General features: G+C 34.7%; 1 protein-coding gene across 1 annotated transcript in view; it reads left to right on the forward strand.

The window, feature by feature from the left end:
* The window catches only part of CFAP58 (cilia and flagella associated protein 58), a 58,162-nt gene that overhangs the window by 12,365 nt on the left and 22,021 nt on the right, over positions 1 to 23,776 (forward strand). The window contains exons 7-15 of the mRNA XM_034440054.3: positions 1,594 to 1,753; positions 2,937 to 3,019; positions 5,058 to 5,249; positions 8,895 to 9,056; positions 11,031 to 11,177; positions 15,480 to 15,620; positions 15,884 to 16,107; positions 17,963 to 18,074; positions 18,744 to 18,848. Of these exons, the coding sequence (XP_034295945.1) occupies positions 1,594 to 1,753; positions 2,937 to 3,019; positions 5,058 to 5,249; positions 8,895 to 9,056; positions 11,031 to 11,177; positions 15,480 to 15,620; positions 15,884 to 16,107; positions 17,963 to 18,074; positions 18,744 to 18,848 (1,326 nt within the window). The remainder of the gene's footprint in view (positions 1 to 1,593; positions 1,754 to 2,936; positions 3,020 to 5,057; positions 5,250 to 8,894; positions 9,057 to 11,030; positions 11,178 to 15,479; positions 15,621 to 15,883; positions 16,108 to 17,962; positions 18,075 to 18,743; positions 18,849 to 23,776) is intronic.

Here is a 23,776-nt window from a genome sequence, read left to right on the forward strand (position 1 = left end):
TATTTTAATATTTGATATTCGGCACTAAGATTTTTGTTGAAATTCAAAGAATAGGTTTAGAAAAACATGAGTGTGAAGGAAAGCATTTCTTCTTTCTCTCCCCTGTAAGCTGCTGTTTACACAACAGAAATATGAATTCACAAAATTAATATGTCTACTTTGATCTTGAATATAAGCATGTATAAGAATTGTTTGCATAACAATGTATACTATTTTTTGTAATTGGCAATTACTGTGTCTTTTCTATTCCATGTTGGTTTCTAACCTTTTTCTTGTTTTTATTTAGTACTATTCTTTTTTTTGGATCCGAAATGTTCATATCTGAAAACATTGGACAATTTTTTTCCAAAATGAAACTGATGATACCACCATTCATCAGTACTATTTTATCTAATATAACCAAAAACTTCTACATATCAGTGCCTTTCCATCAGATAGTATTTGTTTGCATATATGTAGGGGGAAAAAATTAACCTCTTTTGCTTGATTGGTTGATGAGTGTAAGGTGGGAATTGATTAAATTGAAGAGGCACTCCAGAAGCCCCCAATCTAGCTTTACTATAAATTATGGAGGATGATTCATGTCCCATATATAACAACAACAACAACAACAACAACAACAACAACAACAACTATCCCATAATAAATTTATAAGGACAGCACTACTCTTCATTTTCATTGCTGAGGCATAGTAAAGATTGGCTACAGAGGCAATACCAAGTATCATGACATACTTTCTGTGTCCTCAGTGATGGAGAGAACATTAATATAGCCATGAGGAAACATGCTCAATTTATGATCAACTATGGAATGTGTTGATTGGTATTTCATTGTCTAGGATACTCAATATTTAATCCAGGAAAATATGTTCAAGTTAAGGTACTGACAGCATGCCCAGGCCTGCCCGAAGCACCTTGTCTATCTGCCATTGTCCCTTCACTGAAACATATTTTAAGGAGGTGCTGAAAGTTGTAGCATGAGCGTATAAACACCTATTCAACTTTGGATTTAAATCCAGGCATATGTTTAGGGGTCAGTAGGATGGGGAAAATGTAAATATTTAATTTGGCACATTATAAACTCATGCACACAAAAAACATGTCATTTGAATTTTTTAGTGGTTGGTAGCATGATCTTATGAATGCCTCCCTCAGAAATAGGCCCTAGATTAAATAAGATCTGTTGCAAGGTAGATATTTAGGACTGCATCCTGATTTGTCCCAGGCCTTTCTTTTACTGTAGTCATTTAACTTAACAGAGAAGATGCTAGAGAAGGCTAAACAGTAAAATAATGTCTAGCAGTTATTTCCAGTTGTCCTTAGATAAGTATTGCTAGATGTAGTGACAAAAGTTTCCTGTGTCATGAGGGCGGTGAGTTCATGGTTTTGTTTCTTTGTTTAAATAAGAAAAAAAAATGGTGAAAAGAAAGTATGAGGGATGCAAGTTATGTCTTAGATATTTTTGGAAGTTTATTATACTGTTGTGATTTAATATTATCATTTTTTTCACTTTCCCAACTCTAGAGAGTAGCAAATAGATATGATAGAATTCATATTAATTATTATCTCTCTATTCTTATTCTGTCTTTCCTAGACAAGAGAAGATGAAGTGTCTCAGATGCGTCAGGAGATTGGAAAGCTAACTAAAATGAGAGAAGTAATGCAGCGAAAATTACGTGTTGTAGAGGAGAACAAAACACAGGCAGAATTTGAAAGGGACACCCTTAAAAATCAGATAGCTGGACTGGAAAAGGGTAAGAAACAATGTTTTTTGTGTGGTTCTGCTCCATTTTCTCTATTTACTTATTAAAATGTGAACATATGATGGTCTGATCTGGATTACTTGTATTCAGATAAAATCAATCTCCTCCAGCTTCTTAATATTTGCTTGTTTTAAATAACTTTTTATACAGTTGCTTTTTTTTTTTTTTTAGAAAACCTTCATTTCTACCTCCATTGACACCAATGCAGTTTAAAAATAAAAATAACACAATGTAATTATGGTTTATTTCTTTTGTCTACAGACCCACTGAAGGTGTTCATGTGAAGTGATCCCTAGAAAGACAGAAAAAGGTTCTGAGTGGAAGGAGAACAGGCTTTGATTGAATTTGGCCAATATGAAGTGGCTTTGTGGGCTTAATAACTCTAGGGAAGTTACACTCCCCTACTCAGAGGTTGTCTAGTTTAGGAGTTCTAGACTCACAGCTTCTATGTGAGGGCAGGTAACAGCTGTGGCTAGGAAGCCTTTTGCCCCATTATATTTTGTTTATCAACAACAACCCTTCTTAGATTGGAAAGCCCTACTCACAGTCACTCAAGCCCTGTTCATTCCTATTTGGGCTACTGTTATGAACTCTACATGGGGCTGTCCTTAAAAAAAAAACACCTGGAAACCACAGTCAGCATAGAATATGATAGTCTGGGCAGGGATGGGCATGTTTTGATAAATTCAGGTGACACTGCTGCATTGATTACTAATTGGCTTCTGAATGCAATTCAAGGTATTAACTGCCATGACCATACATGGCTCTAGACGTTATCTGAAGGCACATTCTCTCCTGTGTGCATCTCCCACTATATTAAATAGGGTCAATTCCCCATGTTTACAGGTTAGGGCCCTGCTGTCCGGTATTCTTGGTGAGCATCCCAACTCTTCGGACTGAAGATTCCTTGTGGCAAAGAAATAATCACTTACTGGAAAAAAAAAGGAATGAAAAACTGGTGGTGAATGATGAGTTGAAAGAAATATCTCAGAAGAGGGCAAGATGCCCCAGCCTTGAACAAGGGCACTCTACAGTGCAACATTTTGTTATGTTTGTAAAGGGGGCGTTTGGGAACATTGAAACAAGTGGAGTTTTTTGGAAAAATGAAACAATTCTGTTAGGTTTCATTTCTCATACAATTTAAGTACATACATCATTTTTTCTTGTACTTTAGAACTGGAAGCTGCAAAAAAGCAAGCAGAGGTTGATAAGAAGGCTATAGATGAACTGGTGAGAGAAAGGGATATCCTGAACAAGGTACGTACATACATTTGATTCTGCAGTTCACCCAAATCTTTATCTGATCTTTATCTTCTTTGTCTGATTTTTAGCTGTTGTGCTGTCACACAAATATATACTCACATATACATACACAGAATAAAACTGCATATGTTGCATTAAATGCTATGATTTTGAAAGCATTTATGATAGTGTTTCATATAGATATGGAATTCATAGTGTCTATTTCACAGGGCACTGATATTTATTTGCTGAAATATACTTGAGGAATTGACACAGGACTAAAAATCCTGTGATAGTGGTTTAAAATGATGACATTGTGAAAGATACCAGGAACCTAAGAATGGTTTTATAATTAAGGGATAATATATTTTAACGTAGCATAAGATGATATTTTGGTTGGCATAAGATGATATGTTGGTGCTTTTACCTGTTCCAGGTCTCAGGAACATGAAAATAATAACTTTCTTAGTGCAAACTGCTTACTTTCATTTTTTTTTCTGGCCTTGATCCAAGACAGGATATCTGTTCCACTTCCCTCCTTCCCTCCTTTTCTTCTTATACTTCCACCCCTCTTTACATTGGTTAATTTATCTTTTTATGACTAGCAGAAGAAATCTCCCCCTCCCTTAATAATGAAGGTCCATCTATCTAAATATGATTTTTATCTCTTATCCAAAGATATTCTGCTTTATTCCAAAACCTTTTTTTTTTGACACAGGTAAATGATATTCTCTTTCCAATAGAAAGGAATACATACTGCATTTTTCAGTCTATAAGATGCACTTCCCCCACAAAAGTGGGTGAAAATGTCTGTGTCTTATAGAGCGAATGTTGCCGAAGCCCCGCCCACCCTCCGGCCCCCGCCCTCTGGCCTCTGCCTCCTAGCAATTTACTTGCAGCAAATAGCAAAAAGCCTGGTCAGCTTCAGCACAGCCTGATTTAGCATGAGCAGCCGATTGGTTGTTGGATCGGCCTCCCGGAATAACGCCAATCAGCTGATCCAGGCTACGGGGATCGCCGCTGCTATCACCTCTGCCTATCACCGTTTATTGCTGCCGCCGCCGCTGTATGGTGGTGATAGGCGATGGCAATCCCCGCCACCTGGAATGGGCCAAAAATGGGACGCACAGAGGCCGAAAATGGGGTGCACGGAGGCCAAAAATGGGACGCATGGAGGCCGAAAATGGGGTGTGTGGAGGCAGCAATGGGTGGTGATGGCGGCAATGGGCAGCAGTGATTTCTGCAGCCTGGAACAGCTGATCGGTGGTATTCTGGGAGGCCAATCCAACACCAACCAGCTGCTTGTGCTAAATCAGGCTGTGCTGAAACTCACCAAGCTGTTTGCTGCAAGGAGGCAAATTGCTGGGAGACAGAGGCAGAGGTAGATTTTTTTTTCTTGTTTTCCTCCCCAAAAGTTAGGTGCGTCTTATGGTCTGGAGCATCTTATAGTGTGAAAAATATGGTATAGCTCAAGGTTCCACTGTGGAGACATTTGGTGATTTTACCTACATAACTGATGTAACCCAGATAACTGATTAAGTTATTTAGTGGAATAGAATAGAATAGAATAGAATAGAATAGAATAGAATAGAATAGAATTCTTTATTGGTCAAGTGTGATTGGACACACAAGGAATTGGTCTTGGTGCATACGCTCTTGGTGTACATAAAAGAAAAGATACATTCGTCAAGAATCATAAGGTACAACACTTAATGGATATTGAAAGATCTGCAAGCAATCAACCACGATCAAGGAACACTAAGGATTCCACATGGAATGATACTTTTTTTCTGTTTTATTTGGTTATCTCCTTCCACTTTTTTTTTATAGTTTTAAAGTTTCTACACATTTATCACGTTTACTGACTCTACAGTATATTCAAGCTGTTTCAGAGATATGTGTATTTTGTAAGAATAGATCTCCAGTATGAGAACCGGTTTGTTGTAGCAGTTAAAGCAGTTAAAGGCATTGGTCTAGAAATTATTCAATGCTTAGTTTGATTTTGAGTATCTGGCATTATTAGATTTTGCTGCATGGTTTTTTTTTTCTATAGAACTTACTGAAGGCTGCTAGCGTCACTCAAAAACAGATGAACCTTGTTAAGCTCCATGAACAGTCCAAGAAAAATCTAGAAGAAGAAATTCAGAATTATAAAGATGAAGCTCAGAAACAGAGGAAGATTATATTTCAGCTGGAGAAAGAGAGAGATCGTTACATTAATGAAGCTAGCGATCTCACACAGAAGGTAGGAGAACGTTTTTTTGTAAGATATACTTAATTTCGTGATTGTAAATGTGGATTTTATTTCATTCATTTCAGTGGTCTTTAGAACAAAAGGCTTTTAATAAAATTCATCTGTGTCATTCATATAACTTCTTACTTTGATATCTGTAGATAATAATCTGAAAAAAAAGGTGGGGGAGGGGAAGCCACACCTAAACTAGCCTTTCTTAACTTGATATCCTCCAAGTATGATGAAACCACAGGGCCGTGCTGAATGGAAGTAAATTAAAATTAATAAAAGAAATTATACTATGTGTCTTGTGATAGAAAACTATTGGAAGACTAGACTGAATATTTGAGTATTTCTAAGGAACAGATATTATGAGAAGGCTGTATGGGAATTTGTTAATTAGCAGAAATGTAGGAATGGAAAATTAAAATAAGAGGTTCCAGAATTACTAGGAAGTATCATGAAGTCTATTTTCTTCAACACACAAGTTTTTAACAGGGTAAACTAACTTTCTGCATTAATGGATTACAGTGCCACCAAAATACCTAATAACAAAAACTTTGTTAGTTATCCTATTAATGCCAAGCATATTTTTATAGTTCATTATAAAGCTGTTTTCTCCCCCTTTTTATGCCACTAAAAGCACAATTCATCCACCGAAAGGTACCCTAGTACCATTCAAAATAGTAATATTCTAAACATTTCTTGCTTCCTGGATAGTGCTCCTCTATGCTGTTAGGACAAATAAGTTGTAAGAGTAAGTTGGTCTCTGCTTGTGGAAAACATGGCCCTCCAACTCTTTCTTTATAGCTCCTAAACTCTTTCTTTATAGCTTTTGCCATTTCAATTCCAGCCACCATGAAATTAATTCACTAAAGGGCTAGCCATGCCCTTTCAAATATCAGCTGCAAGACACCCAGCCTGTTTCAAAACCTCTGCAATCGATCACTCAGCCGATTTTGCTTCATCCTCCACCCTCTTTTTCTCTATAACCAAGTATGGGTTACTGATTACATTGTATATAATGATATTTCTGGCCAACTCCTTAAGAGCTTGTTGTGTGACAGAAGAGAAATTGAAAGGAAAATTGAAAATATTATTTTTTCTTTATGGGGAGGAATAGTTATGTGCTGATATTCTATCTCCTCCTCATTGCTCAGCTGAATAGCTTCCCTTTAGAACTACTTCTCTGATAGGTAGAGAGAATGGACTGAGGAGGAGGGGAACACTACCAAACAGTGGGATGAGAGAAGGGTAGAAAGGTGGCATATGATTTCATTGGTTGGTCAGTTTTGGATTAAAAAAAGTTCTATATGTATGTTCTGTCCAAAATATAGTGACACCAAGCTCACAATCATAATTATCCAGGCAATCACCCTCCAAATATATATGTATTGTATGATCAAAAGATATGTGATTTAAAGGAAGTATATCAATGGAAGTTTTTACTGAACCATTTTGCTGGAAAGAACCAGTATTCTATCATTTAATTTTGTATTTCTCAAATCACATTTGCATTAGTCATACAGTTATACATATTTAAATTAGCAGACTTAGTATTTAATGATTCTTGAACAAATTCAGCATGAAAAAGAGATTAAAAGGACATAATATCAAAGACTTTCTGAATCAGAGAATGTCCAATGAATACAAAAGCAATTTGTTGTATTTGTTTCACTTTGTTTTCTTTTTTAGGTACTTTCCCCATCAGCACCCTAATTGCTGTCAAATATAGTTTGAAATATAGGATTCCCTAGAAATTAGCAGAGAAACTAATGTAGATCAGGTGTGGAGATAAGAGAAACACTATAGTGGATGATAACTTGTTCAGACTACATAACTACAGAATTAATGCAATTTTTTAAATAAGAGATTATTTGAGAGAGATAGTGACCACTTAAATATATACTTCCTTTTGAGGTAGCCAAAAAGAAATCATCTTCTCCTGCTGACTTCAGTTTCAAAGAAGCTAGTCATTTAAATTCCCTTTGCGGGGGGATTATTTTAATACTGTGATTTGTGAATATTATATAATGTGCAAAATGATTCCCAAGAATTATTATGAAAGAAATAACTATGACTATGGTTATTTTTCCTTTTCAGACACAGTGGATTGGTAATATGGATAGCTGTTTTTAACCAAAATGAGAGTCTGTCCACTGCATAAGATTAGTTCTCAAAATAAAAGATATTTAATATATAACTATTATAATGTATGGAACAGAACACCTGGTATTCACACTTCAGATGTGAATAACAAGTATTACCTCAGAAGTGCTTATTACCATATACTTTCAGTTATTAATATAGATAGCACAAATTTAATTCTGGAATAGAAACAAATTGAGTGGCAACTTGAAATTACCTTGATGCCCTAACCTTGAAATTAGGGCATCTTTTGGAAACTTCACATTGAGTTAGGGCCATGCCAAATTCATTTGAAAAGTAACTCATGTCAGATGCTATACTTATATAATTATATATTGGTTCAAAGTAATTGAGATATTAATGAATTTTTGCTCAAATATGCAGCCCCTTTACTTCTTGCTTAAACACATAGATAACCATACTTTGGTTAACTATGTGTTTTGGAAATTAAGTTTACCAACAAAATCAATTTGTTTGCTTGATAACAATAGTATCTTTATTGTGACAATTTAGGAAATATTGGTTAATAAGAGACTTCTTGGTTTAATTCTAGCTTGTAGCTAAATGTACTATTTTTGAAGGGAGAGCTATTTGTTTCTATCTTCCTTTATTTTGAAACAGTTCTATGAATGTTATGGAATAAAATATGCAAATTTTTGCAAATATAACTTGTAATAAAACCTTACCATGAAGGAGAAATCACTCTACTAAAACAAAGTGATAAAATGTCTTCTAACCTATCCAATATCTCACGTGCAGTGAAGATAGCTGCTGTTGTGTCCAAAAAAGAAGAGTTGAATATTGTTAGGGAAATACATAGTTTCATCAAGTCAGCAAGCAACTCTTGAGGCATTAGATTAAAATTCTGTAGTTCTGTGTTTATATAAAAATGGTGGCCAGGAGATTTTCCAGCTTTGTAATATAACAACCCCTTAAAGCAATAAAGTAGCTTATGTGTCACTATATTTTCTCCATAAAATAAAGATGCTTATTTTCTTTAAAAACCAACAGCAGGAACAACATCAGTAACAACAACAAAAAATACTGGCTAAATTTTGAAAATACAGATAGTTATGTTACAGGAAGAACTGCTTATTTTAGGTTTTCATTCTTTTATCTTTTTTTTTAAAAAATATTTTATTTTCCTTCTTTACAAATTAATGGATTTTAAGTTGGAAAATGATAACGCAAGCATCCATAGTATTTGTTTCTATGTTTAAATTGTAGATTCAGTAGCTTTGTTCTGTAAAAGAAATTTGTAAAAAAGAATTCATCCTCAAGCCAAATCTTCCTTATTGGACACAAAAGTATTAAGATATTGAATTTGAAATGTTGACACTGCGTTCAGTTTCCTAAGGGTTTACTGGGAATGGGCTACTCATTCACAGTACAAGCTACCCAATATTGCTGTATTGATAACATGATGGGAAGCCCTTACAAAAATCAATTTTATCTATCCATAGCATATTCTATATACAGGTGGTGTTAATTTTATGATTTCTGTAACAGGTCCTTCACCACATGGAAGATATCAAACTACGGGAAATGCAGATTTTTGACTACAAAAAGAAGATAGCAGAGTCTGAAACAAAATTAAAACAGCAACAAAATCTCTATGAAGCTGTGAGATCAGACAGAAACCTCTATAGTAAAAACTTAATTGAAGCTCAGGTATCAAAAAGCACTTTCGTTGGCTTCTTCCTCTTAATTTTGGTTTGAGATAATATTTTTGAATGAAGTTCAATCTATTGTGATATTTTCCACATTTTTGTTTTTCTTAATTATACTAAGCATACTAATTACCCTAGTGGTACTTATGAAAATAATTTTCTGGCTAAATGCTCTCAGAGGACAACCTTTTGCATATGTATTTGATGACAAAAGGACACCGAAAGGCACATTGAGTCAGATCTCATGTAGTCCCATGGGTACAGTAGTGTAGCTGAATGATATGTCTTCTAAAAGTGATCTGGAGATTTATAGTAGCAAATGAGAGGACTATTTACCAAACATTTGACATAGGTGAGCATTAGCTGATATATGTTTTAGAAACCATATTCTGTCAAATACCTGACATTAATTTTATGGAGCTGTTGTTTTATGGAGTATTTTGGGTATTGACCCAAGGCTGCAATGTCTCCAGTTTTCATTAGAATTGTTCAACTGGTAGTAGTGATGACTAATGCATATTATCATGCTACCCAATTTTATGTCTTTACATAAAAAGATTTCTTATTTTATGTCATATTCTTAGATATTACATATCTGATTTCTCTGAAACAAAGATTTCTTCACAAAGACATGGGTTTTCTGTCCAAAAATGACCAAGAATTTAATGAAATTTGTTTTCCAAAGCCTTGTATTTATTTCACTAAAAGTTAGCTCTCTTAATCGGTGCTGGCAAATTTCTTACCATTCTATTCAAAAGTAAAACTACATCAATTTCTCATTTTCCTATATTACTTGGGGAGTTATTTTCTTATTCAATAAGGAATGAAGGCCTTCCTGATAAGATGAAACTGATTACTGGTCTTATCTACCATTATCTATTTTTGCTGAATGCAATGCTCTGAAAATGATAGATTTCTGAACTGAATTAGACATCATAGAAAAATAAAGATGAAATCTTAGGCAATTCAGCTAGTTGAAAATCATCTTCACTATCATCAAGCAAAAAAAGTACATTTTTTCCTCAGCTCTTGTATTTTTCTAGCAGTCATGCTTCTCTTGGTTGATATTACAGTAGAAGCTATGGAGGCAGTTATTTTTATGCAGATATTGCAAGGAGTAAGAAAATCATTTAGAAAGAAGGTCAACAACTGCCAAGTATAACATACAATCCCTATTTAAATTAGAAGCAAGTTTTAATTTTTATATCTCCCCTACCTGTGTGTTGCAATGGGTTGTCAGCATCCATTGGGGACAGGAGGAGTGGTGCTCACCTGTACTTCTTTGTGGAATGAATTGGTCTGGTGCCAAAGCTGTTTGCCTTTGACCTTGACAGCTCTACCCTCATGACTTACTTCCCGATTGCTATTGCGGGAACTTGCATCTGCCATATTTTCTTTAAATTAAAGCCATGGTACTGTATGAAATTTCACAGATACAGATTTTTATATATGATAGAGTTAAGAGTCTACTCAATGTAAAATACATACAGCATTTCAGAAGATTGGTTATCATTTGTCATTCTTACATAGTAGTTATTTTAAAAATGTTTTATTTTTACTTAAAATGTCTTTTGAGTAATACTAATCTCATTTTACGAGGCTGAATAGTTGACTCGTTGCTATTCATTTTAAAGAGAGGTTTCTTTGTAAGTGATAACAAGTGTAAGTGAAAGCTCTGGTATTAATTTGCTTCAGCCTTAGCCTCTTTTTGAGCATTCATTTTTTTCAAAGGTTATGGGAAAGGAAAAATTTCAACCCGCAGTCTATATTTACTGGGGAGGAAAACTTACGTTTTTATCAGGAACTACACAAACTAAGTACACCAGGTGCTTTTATAAAACCTATTCCTTCTTTTTTCTCATTGATATCTTCGTAAATAGGCAGAGATGTGATTAGTATTAGAAATTGTAACATTCAGGTCAACCTGTATTTATACAAAGGTTACCAGTAATGAGCATTGACTTTCTGCAATTAGGATGAAATCAATGAAATGAGAAAGAAGTTAAAGATTATGACACACCAGGTTGATCAGCTGAAAGAAGAGATTTCTGTCAAGGAGGCAGCCCTTGTGAAAGTGCATCTGGATCACCAGCGGATAGAAAAAGAAAAAGAAGCCTTAAAGGTAAGGTACTTTCAACAGAAGAAGTACACCTAAGCTCTTTAGAAATAAAGAATCATTTTAGATGATGTGGCCTCCTTGTGAGTATGTTTCTTGCATCATCTGCCCTACCGTCACTCTGTACCTGCACATGGTATGTTATCGTGTGTCTTAGGATCTTCTCCTTTTGGAGAGATAAAATTGCATTCATATTATAAAAATTATGAGAGAAGGAAAATATGAATGAATGGAGATTAGGAAATGGAAAGGAGCATAATGATTTGTTATTTTTTTTTCTTTCTGAACTTTTTTTCAGTACACTGCCTTCTTAGTAAAGGGCTTTTCAGGACTTCAATTTCTGATCTTTAATGCTAGATACAAATTCTGACCCTCTGTAATCTAAATTTATTTGGCTAATTGAACTATTTCCACCAGTGTAATCCCAGTTCCTAAATTTACCAATAAGTTAAGGGAATTCCCCATCAAGAAAAATGGCTAGTTACAAGATTGGTGAAACAATATATTGCAGTTGTATTCAAAGAAAAGAATGAACAAGAACATGGACATAAAGCAGGTGAGCCAATTGATACCTTATTTCCTAAACAGCAAGTTGTTATATTTTATCAGTTGATTTGCCTATAATCAGTTCAATTACTAATTACTATCTTGCTGTCATTTAGTGTCAGTTCTGCTGGTAATTTATACACAATTCTTTATACAGCAACAATATTTACATACATTTTTGTATCTAATGCTTTCAAGATAGCTTGAGGAAAACATTATTTAAGTTATCCAATGAGATTAATCTGAGAATAAAATAATTTGAATAATGACAGGCTGATCTCGGAGCATATTTAGTAGAAAAGACAATAAAGGAAATAAGAATGCTGATAGAAGACAAGGCAAAACCAGGAAATAAAAAAAATTTCAAATTGTGGAGTTTGGAAAATTGAATATGTGGATTCACTTGACATTGAGGTGATTTATGTTTAGTTTTGATAATTATTTACATTTGTCCTTTGAAAAACTATACAGCACTATTAGTTTTATCGTATTACCACAATATATTAGAAATAAAATATATTTTAATTACTAATTCCATGTGAAGGAAACTTTGTGAAAGGTATTTCTGTTGCTCAGAAAGAAATTTGTGATTGAAAAGCAGTGGAAAACTACACATTTGAGTTAGAAAGTGGGAGACCGTAAATTCAATCCCCTTTAGCCATGAAACCAGCTATGTGATTTTGGGCCAGTCACTCTCTCTCAGATGAACACACCTCACAGGGTTGCTCTTGTGGAGGAGGAGCAAGGTGTGTAGGATATTGAGTTATTTATAAAAATAACAAATAAATAAAAAAAGAAAAAGAAAAGTAGAAAATGATTTCTTTTAGTGAAAGCCACACAATTTAGCATAGTCTGACTGCATGATTCTAACCCATGAATTCAGTCCAATTTTCTCCTTTAAAGATTAAGAGAAACAATTTTGAGCACATGACATTTATATTCAATAAAAAGGGAAAAATCTCTGTTTTGCCATTTTATGGGTTTACTTTCTTTTTGTTCATTAACTGTTATGGGGTTTTTCTGTCATCAGCACCTTTACTGTTATAACAGGATATCAATAAATCTTTTTAAAAAGGTAAAGAATGTGGATTCTCTATCTGCCTGAGAGTTGTTATATCAATGATGGAGAAGGCATTCAGAGCTTCAGATTACACAAAACCTGTTTTAACTAGACGGCAAGGCTGCATTATCATTATGGAGTCATTTGCCAACAATTTGACAGCAGCTTGATTGCTCTTCTCTTTTATTGCTTTATCAGTAATAAAAATGTCTGTGGTCTGCTGTCATTTGGTAACTGGCTTGAAGGTATATACTTTGATATGAATGGAATTTCTTCTGAATACCTAAAACATTGTATTGTCAAATTAGTATGTTTAGGTTTGCATTGATGGCAGGGTTCTTGGAAGTTTAAGAATAGCTGTTTACTGTGGCAAAATTTTATTGATAAGGGTTTTAAGATTTTAATTTTTTACACAGTCAACTTAAATTCTTGAAAGACATCAGGATATTTTTTTTATCCTAAGCTTTGCATGTTATGTTTTTGGAAGCTTTATGGCTGTATCTTCCCTTTCATAGATGTAGGAAGAATACTTCTTTGCCTCTAATAGCAGCTGACATGCTTTCAAATAAGAAAATGATAATATTACCTTGCAACATTCACTAAGGGAAGATTTGCTGAATATAAGAAACAAGCCTATATTTCTTATTCCTTTATATTTTTAAATGAAGCTAGTCCTCAACTTATGACCAAATTTGGGACCAGAATTTGCATTACTAAGCAAGGTGGTTGTTAAGTGAATAATCCAATTTGATGATTTTTTGCCACTGTTAAGTAAATCACTGTGATTGTTAAGTGAATCACATGGTTGTTAAGTGAATCCTTCTTCCCCTATTGACTTTGCTTGTTGGAAGCCAACTGTGGTCGCAAAAGGCGGTACATGAACCTGGGACCCTGCAACCGTCCTAAATGCATGCCTCTTGTCAAGTACCTGAATTTTGACTACATGACGGGGGATGCTACAGCGGTTGTCTTTTATTTATTTTTTAATTCAAAAAGTTAAAATACAAATTCCAGTTGTAAGTGTTGGAACTGACTATAAGTCATTTATTTTCAGTGCCGCTGTAACTTTGAACTGTTGCTAAAGAAATGGTTATAAGCCGAGGAGTATTCAATAAGAATAAGTTAAAAGCCGAGGAGTATTCAATAAGAATTTCCATATTTGGCTTCATAAAGAAAATAAAAACATAATCTCTGCTTTCTAAATAAAATATTCTTGTTCTTATTTATTGTTTAAAAATGGCTACTAACTGGGCAGTTATGAAACCATCATTAAAATAATTGTTTCCCATTTATTTTTATTATTTTTCTCCCTTTTTAGATTAAATATGACATTTTTAGAGGATGCCAGTACAGAGCCTTTTGATTTCCTAGGGATCTGAGAGTAATGAAGGGGATAGGGCAACATTGGCATGCTAGTGCAGGACCTCTCTGGAAATATTAGATTGAGCACAAATTGAAACTTACTTAAACACAGGCTCTACAACACTGGAGACAGCAAAAATATTGCTGTAACTTCATATACACACAACAATGTGGTTTTACTTTTCCATACTGTATGGTGTTTCTTTCATCAATATGATTTAGAGAAGAGCTAAAATAGTTGGTAGGTTGCAGTATACAATTTGCATCATTCTTTGAGAATAAACTCAGTGAAATTTACCTTAACACAGACTAAAGTGCTGGGACAGGTGACAGACGTAATCTCAGAAACTGATTATATTTTGGATTACCTTCTTTCCTTGTAGATATCAAACTGTAAATTGGAGTCTGGTCTAAGATAGGATATGAATTGAATTACTCTTCACATAATTGTCACATGGATGTGGCATAATGACTGGAGAAATGTGTGCTATGTTTTAATACCAACTTTGTCCCCTCTACATTGTTAAATATTTTAAAATGAGACTAGCTCCCTGGTTAAGGGAGGTGATCTCTGCCTCCTTCTCCTTGTCTACAAACAATAGTTATAAGACCTCATCCTTCATCTGTATATTGCATACCTTTAGTTGCTGTAGTCCAACTATAGAACAATAAACTGTTCATAATGGAAGCTCTACATGCAACTCATTGAAGTAGATGTAGTTAAATTGTAGTGCTCAAGTATATTGTGATACTTTTATGTAGTCTGTTGCTTTCTATTCAACAGTGTATGAACTTGAAAAATGACCCTGACTGCTGCCGTAATTGTCAGCTTTTTCTAAAAGTACTTTCATCCTTCTGAATATATTATTTAGAGATCAAATGTTTTATTATAATAATTAGCTTTCTGTATGATTTATTGTCAATTTAAAATAAATGTTAAATGGTTATAATTTTACAAATAACACCAGTCACTATTTTATTATATTTTCATTGGCAACAATTCTGGCCAGGTTTGAATTGTAAAGGTATTGGTGGATTATTTCTGCATACAATGAATCATTGAGTCTCTATGATTAACTTTTTCTTTGCATTTATGATATATTGAGCTTAAATCACATATGTTTCTTTTCAGTATGACATGCAGTGCAACATTTGTTCATTCTATATTTTTGTAGTAAATCTCATTTGTTCTTGAGAATCAGCTAATTGAATCAAATAAAGCAGGAGAAGTCAAATAAGCGTATGAGATTGTATCTTTAACAGTCTTAAATTTCCAAATTTATGAAGTGGAAAGATGTTATAAACACAATTTATTTTCCTCTTTCTTTTGTTTCTGTCAGGGTGAACTGCTTAAAATGAGACAACAGGCTCTGGAGACAAAGCATTTTATTGAAAAACAAGAGGAAGAAGAAAGAAAGCTCTTGAAAATTATTTCCGAAGCTGATGCAGAAAGATTAAGACAAAAGAAAGAATTAGATCAAGTAGGTTACAACAACAACATTTTTAAAATGTTCAATGTAACTTAGATGGAGAGTATTGCACTAACCCACTGAATGAAATCTATGGGAAGTAGAAATAACATACTAAGTCCAATTGAAAGTCTAGCCTTCTGAACAAACAACAATTGGCAATACATTCCCAATAGTGTATTGATGATATGTAATATTTTGAAGCTGTATGCTTTTGCCAGTGAAGATGTTTCATTATGAATAGTAAAATTATGTCTTGTTGGTATTATTTGCAGGTTATTAGCGAAAGGGACATTCTGGGGAGCCAATTAGTTCGTCGTAATGATGAATTAGCTCTTCTGTATGAGAAGATAAAAATTCAGCAATCAATTCTCAATAAGGGAGAAATGCAGTATCGACAAAGACTAGAAGACATCCGATTACTTAAGTTGGAGATAAAAAAACTTCGGCGGGAAAAGGCGATACTTGGCAAGAGTGTGGCTAATGTGGAAGAACTAAGGTAGAAACAGTGTGTGTACTTAGCTGGCATAATGCCAAGGATTGTTTCTTTTCACATATCACAAAGATTTGTATTGTCATATCAGCTACAGTATGTTAGAAAAGGATTTGCTTTGGGTGACTTCATATAATATAGATTTAAATTAAAACAAATCAGTCAATAGTGTACAGAGTATGGAAGATGAATTTGGTGGAGATATGAAGAACCTGTTGCTTAAGCAAAGGGCTTAAATATTTTTTAAGGCCAGAACATCCAGATAATATTTGGAAGCAGCTCAGACAGACACCTTTCTAATTCATTGAAGTATAAGAAATATGAGGAGGTACAGTAAATCAGACTTGCAAGATTCTGTAATTATAGCTAATTCAATAAAAGTAGTTTTAATTACTGGAATGACCTACCCCCAGAGATACTCACGATACCAGACCTCCGGACTTTTCATCGGGCCCTGAAAACAAATCTTTTTCACCTAGCCGGGCTGGCTTGATCCCATCCCTTCGGTTTTAATTTGTAATTGGTTTTAATCCGGGTTGTTTTAAATGGATAGCCAAAATTATTTAATGTTTTTTAAATTGCTTTTAAATTTTATATGTTATGTTTTACCATGGCTGTTCACTGCCCTGAGTCCTGTTGGAGAAGGGCGGTATACAAATAAAATAAAATAAATAAAATAAAATAAATAAATAAATAAACCTTCTGCTAGAGTTATTTTCATGGTCTGGTGTACCTAGCAGGGTTGACAACTAGTCATGAAAAAGCAATAACGATTTAACATAAAATTTCTGAAACTACACTCATTTCAAATATTACCTTTGTTTATATGTCTGGCAAATAAACTTGATAAACAACAACATGAAGGTATTACAATTCAGTGAATTACTTAGATCTGGGGTCCTCAACTCCCAGGCCGTGGCCCATTTTCAGGCCTTCAACCATTCAGAACTGGGCTGTGGAAGTGGCGGGCCAGTGCGTGTGTATCTCCAATTGCACTCACAAAAGCCAGGGTTAGGGGGAGAATAGCAAGTAAAGTCTCTGGAAGATAATTGGTAGTAACAAAGCCACTGCGCAAAGTAGAAAGTGGCGTTAGGGTACATCGGGAAAGTAAGTTTGAGATCTACTCTATGAGCATAGGTATTTTACTACAAAATCCTAAATAAAATCTGAAGATTTCAACAGTTTTTTTTTCCCCATTTTGTATTTCATTTGTTTTTGAAATCAGAGTGCCAGTATCCTATTGCTTAATTTAGAAAACAAAAATAAGACACTGACTTATATTTTTTTGAACCCTGAAATAAGCGCTTGGCCTTATTGTCATATGCTCAAAAGCCCGATTGGGCTTATTATCAGGGGAAGTCTTATTTTGGGGGAATCAGGGTATAACAGAATTACAGAATTACAGAGTTGGATTTCTGACATATTTTTACTGATCCTGATATGTAGAAGTTTCAACTACTGAAATAAAATAATTTTACCAATTATTATAAATGAGTTTTATTATACTATTTTCAGATTCTCTATTTTTCTCTTGAGAAAAGATGTGGTGAATTTTATTTATATAATGACATTTACTATAATATTTGGCAAGAAGCAAATAGGGAATCTGAAAATAGTATAATAAAACTCATTTACCATAAAGTCATTTATAATAATCGGTAAAATTATTTTATTTCAGTAATTGAAACTTCTCCAAAATATATCAGACACAACATATCAGGATCAGTAAAAATATGTCAGAAAGCATCAGAGTTAATGATGATTGTACAAATATCTTTTAGCAGAGGAGAGAGCTAAACAAGCTTTTAAATATGAGCTCATTAACCGAGTTCATGATACTTACATTGAATCTATTTTGAAGGCAGGAAGTTTATCATATGCAGAAGGAGTTATTGAAGGAACGGACGCGCTGTAGAGCCTTGGAAGAAGAGCTGGAAAATCCAATGAATGTTCACAGATGGAGAAAATTAGAGGTATAATTAAATCCGAAATTCCCTTGAATTGATAATTGGTTAAAGAATAGACATTTTTAAAATGGATCTTCCAACAGTCTGTTCTGAGCCTGCCTATGTTTCTCTTCAAACTCTAAATATATGCCTGGAATGCTGTACCCGGCTCCATTGTTACCTCCTCAAACCCTTACAGCTTCAACCTCAAACTGTCTACCTTGGACCTCACCCCATTCCTAAGAGGTCCATAAAGGGGACGTGCATAAGCGCACCAACGTGCCTACTGTCCCTGTCCTACTGCCCCCATTTATTTGTATTCATTTCCTTTGTTCATGTCTATATTCATATTTATACCTGCTATCTTGTACATTTTTGACAAACTAATAAAATAAAATAAATAAATATTCCATATGAAGACTTCACAATCGCCTTTTGTGGAAGCAATTTAGACCTGATAGTCCAAATTAGTAACCTAAGAAGTAGAAATTTCATGTGAGCTGTCACCAACTACCTATACAAACTTGTCTTTTCTGCCCAATCTTTCTTATGACAAGTCATTTATGATTTAACACAATTAAAGTTTCATTATTTATTCTTTAACAAGTTTTATTATATTGGTGTGGAAAGTATCTACACCAATACTATTATACTTAGAAGTTTCAACTAACCAAGGAAAATATTCCTCTTGTTTAGGCCAGTGACCCAAGTACTTATGAGTTGATACAGAAGATACATGCACTTCAGAAACGACTTATCAGCAAGACTGAAGAAGTTGTTGAAAAAGAATTACTTCTCCAGGTACATTTGACATTGAATGCATCCAATATGCCCTTTGGTATTGCTTGTGATTCTATTCCAGATTATAGAAGGCAATTTTCTTCAGTAAATGTACTAATGTTTTGTATATGTTTGTATTATATATTAGCTGTATCCACACACTATAATTAATAGCCTTTCAGTAATTTTATTGAGGATTATATTAAACAAGTAAAAGTAATATAATGAAGTGTTCATCTCCAGGAAGTGTAATCAACATCAATAACTTATCACAGTCTCTTAAAAGTCAACCAAATATTTCTTCATTTCAAGCCTCACCTAATTTTCTATAAGTCCATCTCTAAATCTTCAGCGTATCTTAATAATAATCAAAAGTCCAGCAAGGGTTATAAAAATAAACCACTTAGTATTTTATATCTCCATTTTCATTTACAAAATTTTCCCTAATCTCTTTTCAAATAGTAAAAGTTCATGCCTCTGTAAACTGCTTAGAGAGTGCTATTTAAGTCTAAATACTATTGTTAAGTGCTATTCTCAAACAAACAAACAAACAAAAAAGCAGTCAGTAGAGTATCAAAAGAGTTAAGTGGGTTGTTGATTTTACCTTGGTATGATCTGTTTCTTGCTGCTTTGATCATCATCATATTGTAGATTGGGAGATTTACTTTGGTGTTTTGAATAGTTCTGTTGCTAGTTTATTCAGGCTCTCTGAGTAAGAGATGAAAATTTAACATATTTCTTGCTATATCTCTATGATTACTCATTATTACAGCTCTTTAGTGCATCTTTTTACTTTACTCAATAAAATGAAATTTGTTTGTTTCACCAGGAAGTCGGTATTGATGGAATATAGTTTTGTCTCATACACCCCTTCTCAAATTCAAAAACTACTTTAATATATGTGTTAACAGACTATATTGTTGGTGAAACATTTAGTGGCTGCCTAACTAGATTTTTTTGTTTGTTTCATTAGACAAGGATTTAGGATGGTAAGGGAGAATAATCCAAGGATTTTTTTTCTGTAATTACAACCAGTAAATGAACCTGAATGCATTTAAATGCATTGTAGAACTATAAATGAACAGAGAGGCATTTGCAATGTATGTTAAATGGTGCAAAACCATTAAAACCGTGGATCACTTCCAATGATTAAAAAGAAGTTTGATTTTAGGAACAAGAAAACCGGAGATCTCTGACCGATATAGGCATTCTAAAAATCACATTCTGATTTTCAGAAATATGTAACAGAATAGCAAATGCAGATATGCCCTGCAAAAAAACATTTTAAAGGTATATAGGGGAACTTACTAAGATTCAAAAAAATAATTAAGAATTCTCTCAGGATTTCAAACCTGAGTACATATAGAATGCTGAGAAATTGTAACTCCAGTTCAAATTTTCCATTTGTCTTTTCTTTATACTTGGTGAATCTTTCAGTTTTTGGATTTTAATAGGACTGTCTTATACATATATCCTAACAAGCCCATTGAGTTTAATGGCACCCCAATGAATGAGTGGATAAACTGCCATTTTATATACATTTTTTTTACTAGAAAGCCCCACTGAACTCACTGAGATTTAATTTTGAGACATTCATAGTAATGCACTGTAGGAAACATGAACATTATTAATGCATCCATAGATATTATTCATTAAATGCAATTAATGAATACTAAACAAGATTATTGTAAAAAAGATTTTCTTTGATTATGTTTTTGAATCAGTTTTTAACTTTTGTCAATTGCCTAGACTAGTCCCTGCAGTTTTCTTGGCAAGGTTTTTCAGAAGTGATTTTCCATTTCCTCCTTCCTAGGGCTAAGAGAGAGTGACTGGCAGATCACCTAACTGGCTTCATGCCTAAAGTAGGACTAGAATTTATTGTTTGGCAGTTTCTGGTTTGATGCCTTAACCCAACTGGCTCTCAAACAAGATCTGCTACTGGTAGTCCCCTATTTCAGGGGTGAAATCTAAAATTTTCCCCTACCGGTTCTGTGGGCGTGGCTTGGTGGGGGGAGTGTCCTGTGACTGAGTGGGCATGGCCAACTCAAAGTCACTCAGCCACGCCCACTCAGTCACAAGACCCCCTCCCACCAAGCCACGCCCACAGAACCCAGTAGGAAAACTTTTTAAATTTCTATTCTGCCGGCGTGTCCTTACCTTTCTCTCACAGCTCCACCCACCCGCCCCATTCCCTGGAGTCGGGGAATGCACCATTCCCTGACTCCTACTGCTTACTTTTCTCCCGCGGCTGGCTGTCAGGGAAGGCAAGTGCCCGAAAGGTACCGCAGTTGCTCACTCTCTTTCTTGAATGAGCCGGTCTGGTCCATGCGCTGGCTGCGCAAGTGCACATCCAACCTGCCACTGAATTAAATAAACAGTGTGTGCTTGTGCAGCCGGCGCGTGGACCAGAGTGGCTCATTCAAGAAAGAGAGTGAGCAACTCCGGTACCTTTCGGGTGCTTGCCTTCCCTGACAGCCAGCTGCGGGAGAAAGGTGGGCAGTAGGAGTCGGGGAATGGTACATTCCCCAACTCCGTGAAATGGGGTGGGTGGGCGGAGCCTCCAGCTTCCATTGCTACCGGTTCTCCAAACCACCGGCCATCATCGCCACCTACTCGTCCGAGCCGGTCTGAACCGGGAGCATTTCACCTCTGCCCTATTTATATATATACTGAGAAAGTGTTCATAAGTCTATTTCGTTTGCAAGTTCAACAGGCAAGCAAGATTTTGTTGTGAGGCTGTCAGTGTGATGCGCCTGTTTGCAACTCCAGCCTAAAGGATCCCAGGGTCAAGAGGGTTCAGGAGGGGTTTCTTTTACAGCATGTGAGGTGCAAGGGAGGCTGGCCCTTTCCTGCCTTCTCCCAACTTCTGGGTGTGGAAAGGTTTGTTCATATTGGCAAAAGTTTGCAATTTGAAAGTTTGTTAATAGAATAATGTCTATATTTGCTTTTCAAAACCAACATCTGCATCTTCTCCGTTGTGGGACAGGCAATTTCCCCAAATGTTGCTGATATTTGGAAGGAGTTTTTGATATAATTAAAAATAAACTAACTCTCTCTGATCTGCAGAGTAATTACAGTAAAACAACAGAATAATAAAACACCCAACAGAGTAATTAAATCATCCTGATTCTGGTAATTCTTAACATTCATACTGGGATTTGTGATTTGCAGGTTCTGAAATATAGTCATTTTTTTTCTACAGTTATGAAACTAAAAATGTAACAAAAATCTTACAGTCTAGAGACTCATGATGCCATTACATTGCTTATGAGTTTTTCATGAATGACAATCTCCTCAAGCATCAAATTGAAATTAAGGATACTATTGCTTACACTGATGTTAAACATTTGGAAATTTGATTACTGACTATTGTAGATGATATTGTTGAGTCCATTAGGATTTTATCCCATAAATAATAAATAAAATATTCTTGTGACAATAGTTGCTGTTAAAATAGTACATAGGAACACATTGTACATAGGAACCCAGCCATTTCTGCCATATTGAAATATCTTTGAATATTAGTAGTTTGGGTTGGTAGTTATGTTGTTGGTTTGAGCTCTGAGCTTGGTGATAACACCACCAGCACTAATTTACATCACAGAGATGGTACTTAAAACCAAGGACTATGACTCAGCAACTACAGCCAGCCAATCATACAACCTGAAATTAGACCAGGACTCAGAAAGATTTTAAAGGCCGGTGCTCCCCCAGACAAGCACAATCCAAAGTGCACTAAAGATGTCTCCTTGAATGGGGATGAAATGTTTGCAAGCAAACCGCCAACCTCAGAGCTCAATGAACAACATTTCTGCCATATTTTATGAATAATTTGATTAAAGCCCTTGTACCTATAGATAGATAATATATTACTATTGATTCCAACTTGACTTTCTCTCTCAGGAATTGTACGGTGATTATAGGAAAAATATCCCTTTTTGATAATTTCTGTTATTCCCTAAGATTTTCTGTTATGGGTAAAGGTGATATGAAAATAAATGCTTCCCTATATACTTAAGTTGTAAATGCTATTGATTTGCTATAGGAAATTCTGCCATTCCCTCAAATATATACATTTTAATACTGCTTTCATTGTGGCTGGGTCAGTTAAACTTACAAAACCAAGGGTACTTGGATAAAAGTGAAATTATTTTACGAGCATGACACCTTAATTTTTTCAGAATACTTTAAAACAGAGACTGTCAGGCCTCAAACCAAGAATGACATATTGAGATTCTTCTAAGCTGAGTTCTTTATTGTTTCACATCTATAGACAAAATTTTGCCAGACTGCGCACTTTACTGCTTGCATTTATATTCCTTGAACTATTAGGGAGGGGCTATTTTCACCCTTTTCCTCTCACACCTAACATCTGGACTGAGTTGCTTCTTACTCCTTTGGAAGTACCCCTCACTCCTGGGAATTCACCTCCTTATGATATTCTGTCACTGCTATAACTTCATTAGAGTTTGTTCAATATCTGTGGTAGCTTTCTGAGCACTGGGAAATTCAGTGAATAAAGAATAAATATAGATCTCATGCAGTACACTTTAGCACTTGGAATATATGTTTAGATATAATGCTAAGTAGATTTGATATTTATAAGAAATAGTAGCTAATTGTCAGTCTATTTGTGCTGTATTCACACAACAATAAGATGTTGAAAGGACAATATTTAAATTAAATATAAATAATAAAATGTAGCCTTAATCTTTGTTCATTCCAGTCACCGCTGAATTTCTGGTTAGCATATTTCATACCTATGTGTTATAGCTCTGTTTACTTTGAGTAATTGCTACAAGCATGGATCTTCTGGAAGAACTGTTTGTCCCTCAGGAAAATGCTTTTAGCACAGGACAAAAGGTTGAGGAAGACATTTGTAGCTTGCTTCTTTAGTGATTACTACGAAGAACAGAAGGACAGAAGAGCTACCTTTGTTTTTTATTTTC

The sequence above is a fragment of the Pantherophis guttatus genome, chromosome 6 (assembly GCF_059756535.1).
Source record: "Pantherophis guttatus breed Tessera chromosome 6, ASM5975653v1, whole genome shotgun sequence".
Classification (NCBI taxonomy): Eukaryota; Metazoa; Chordata; class Lepidosauria; order Squamata; family Colubridae; genus Pantherophis; species Pantherophis guttatus.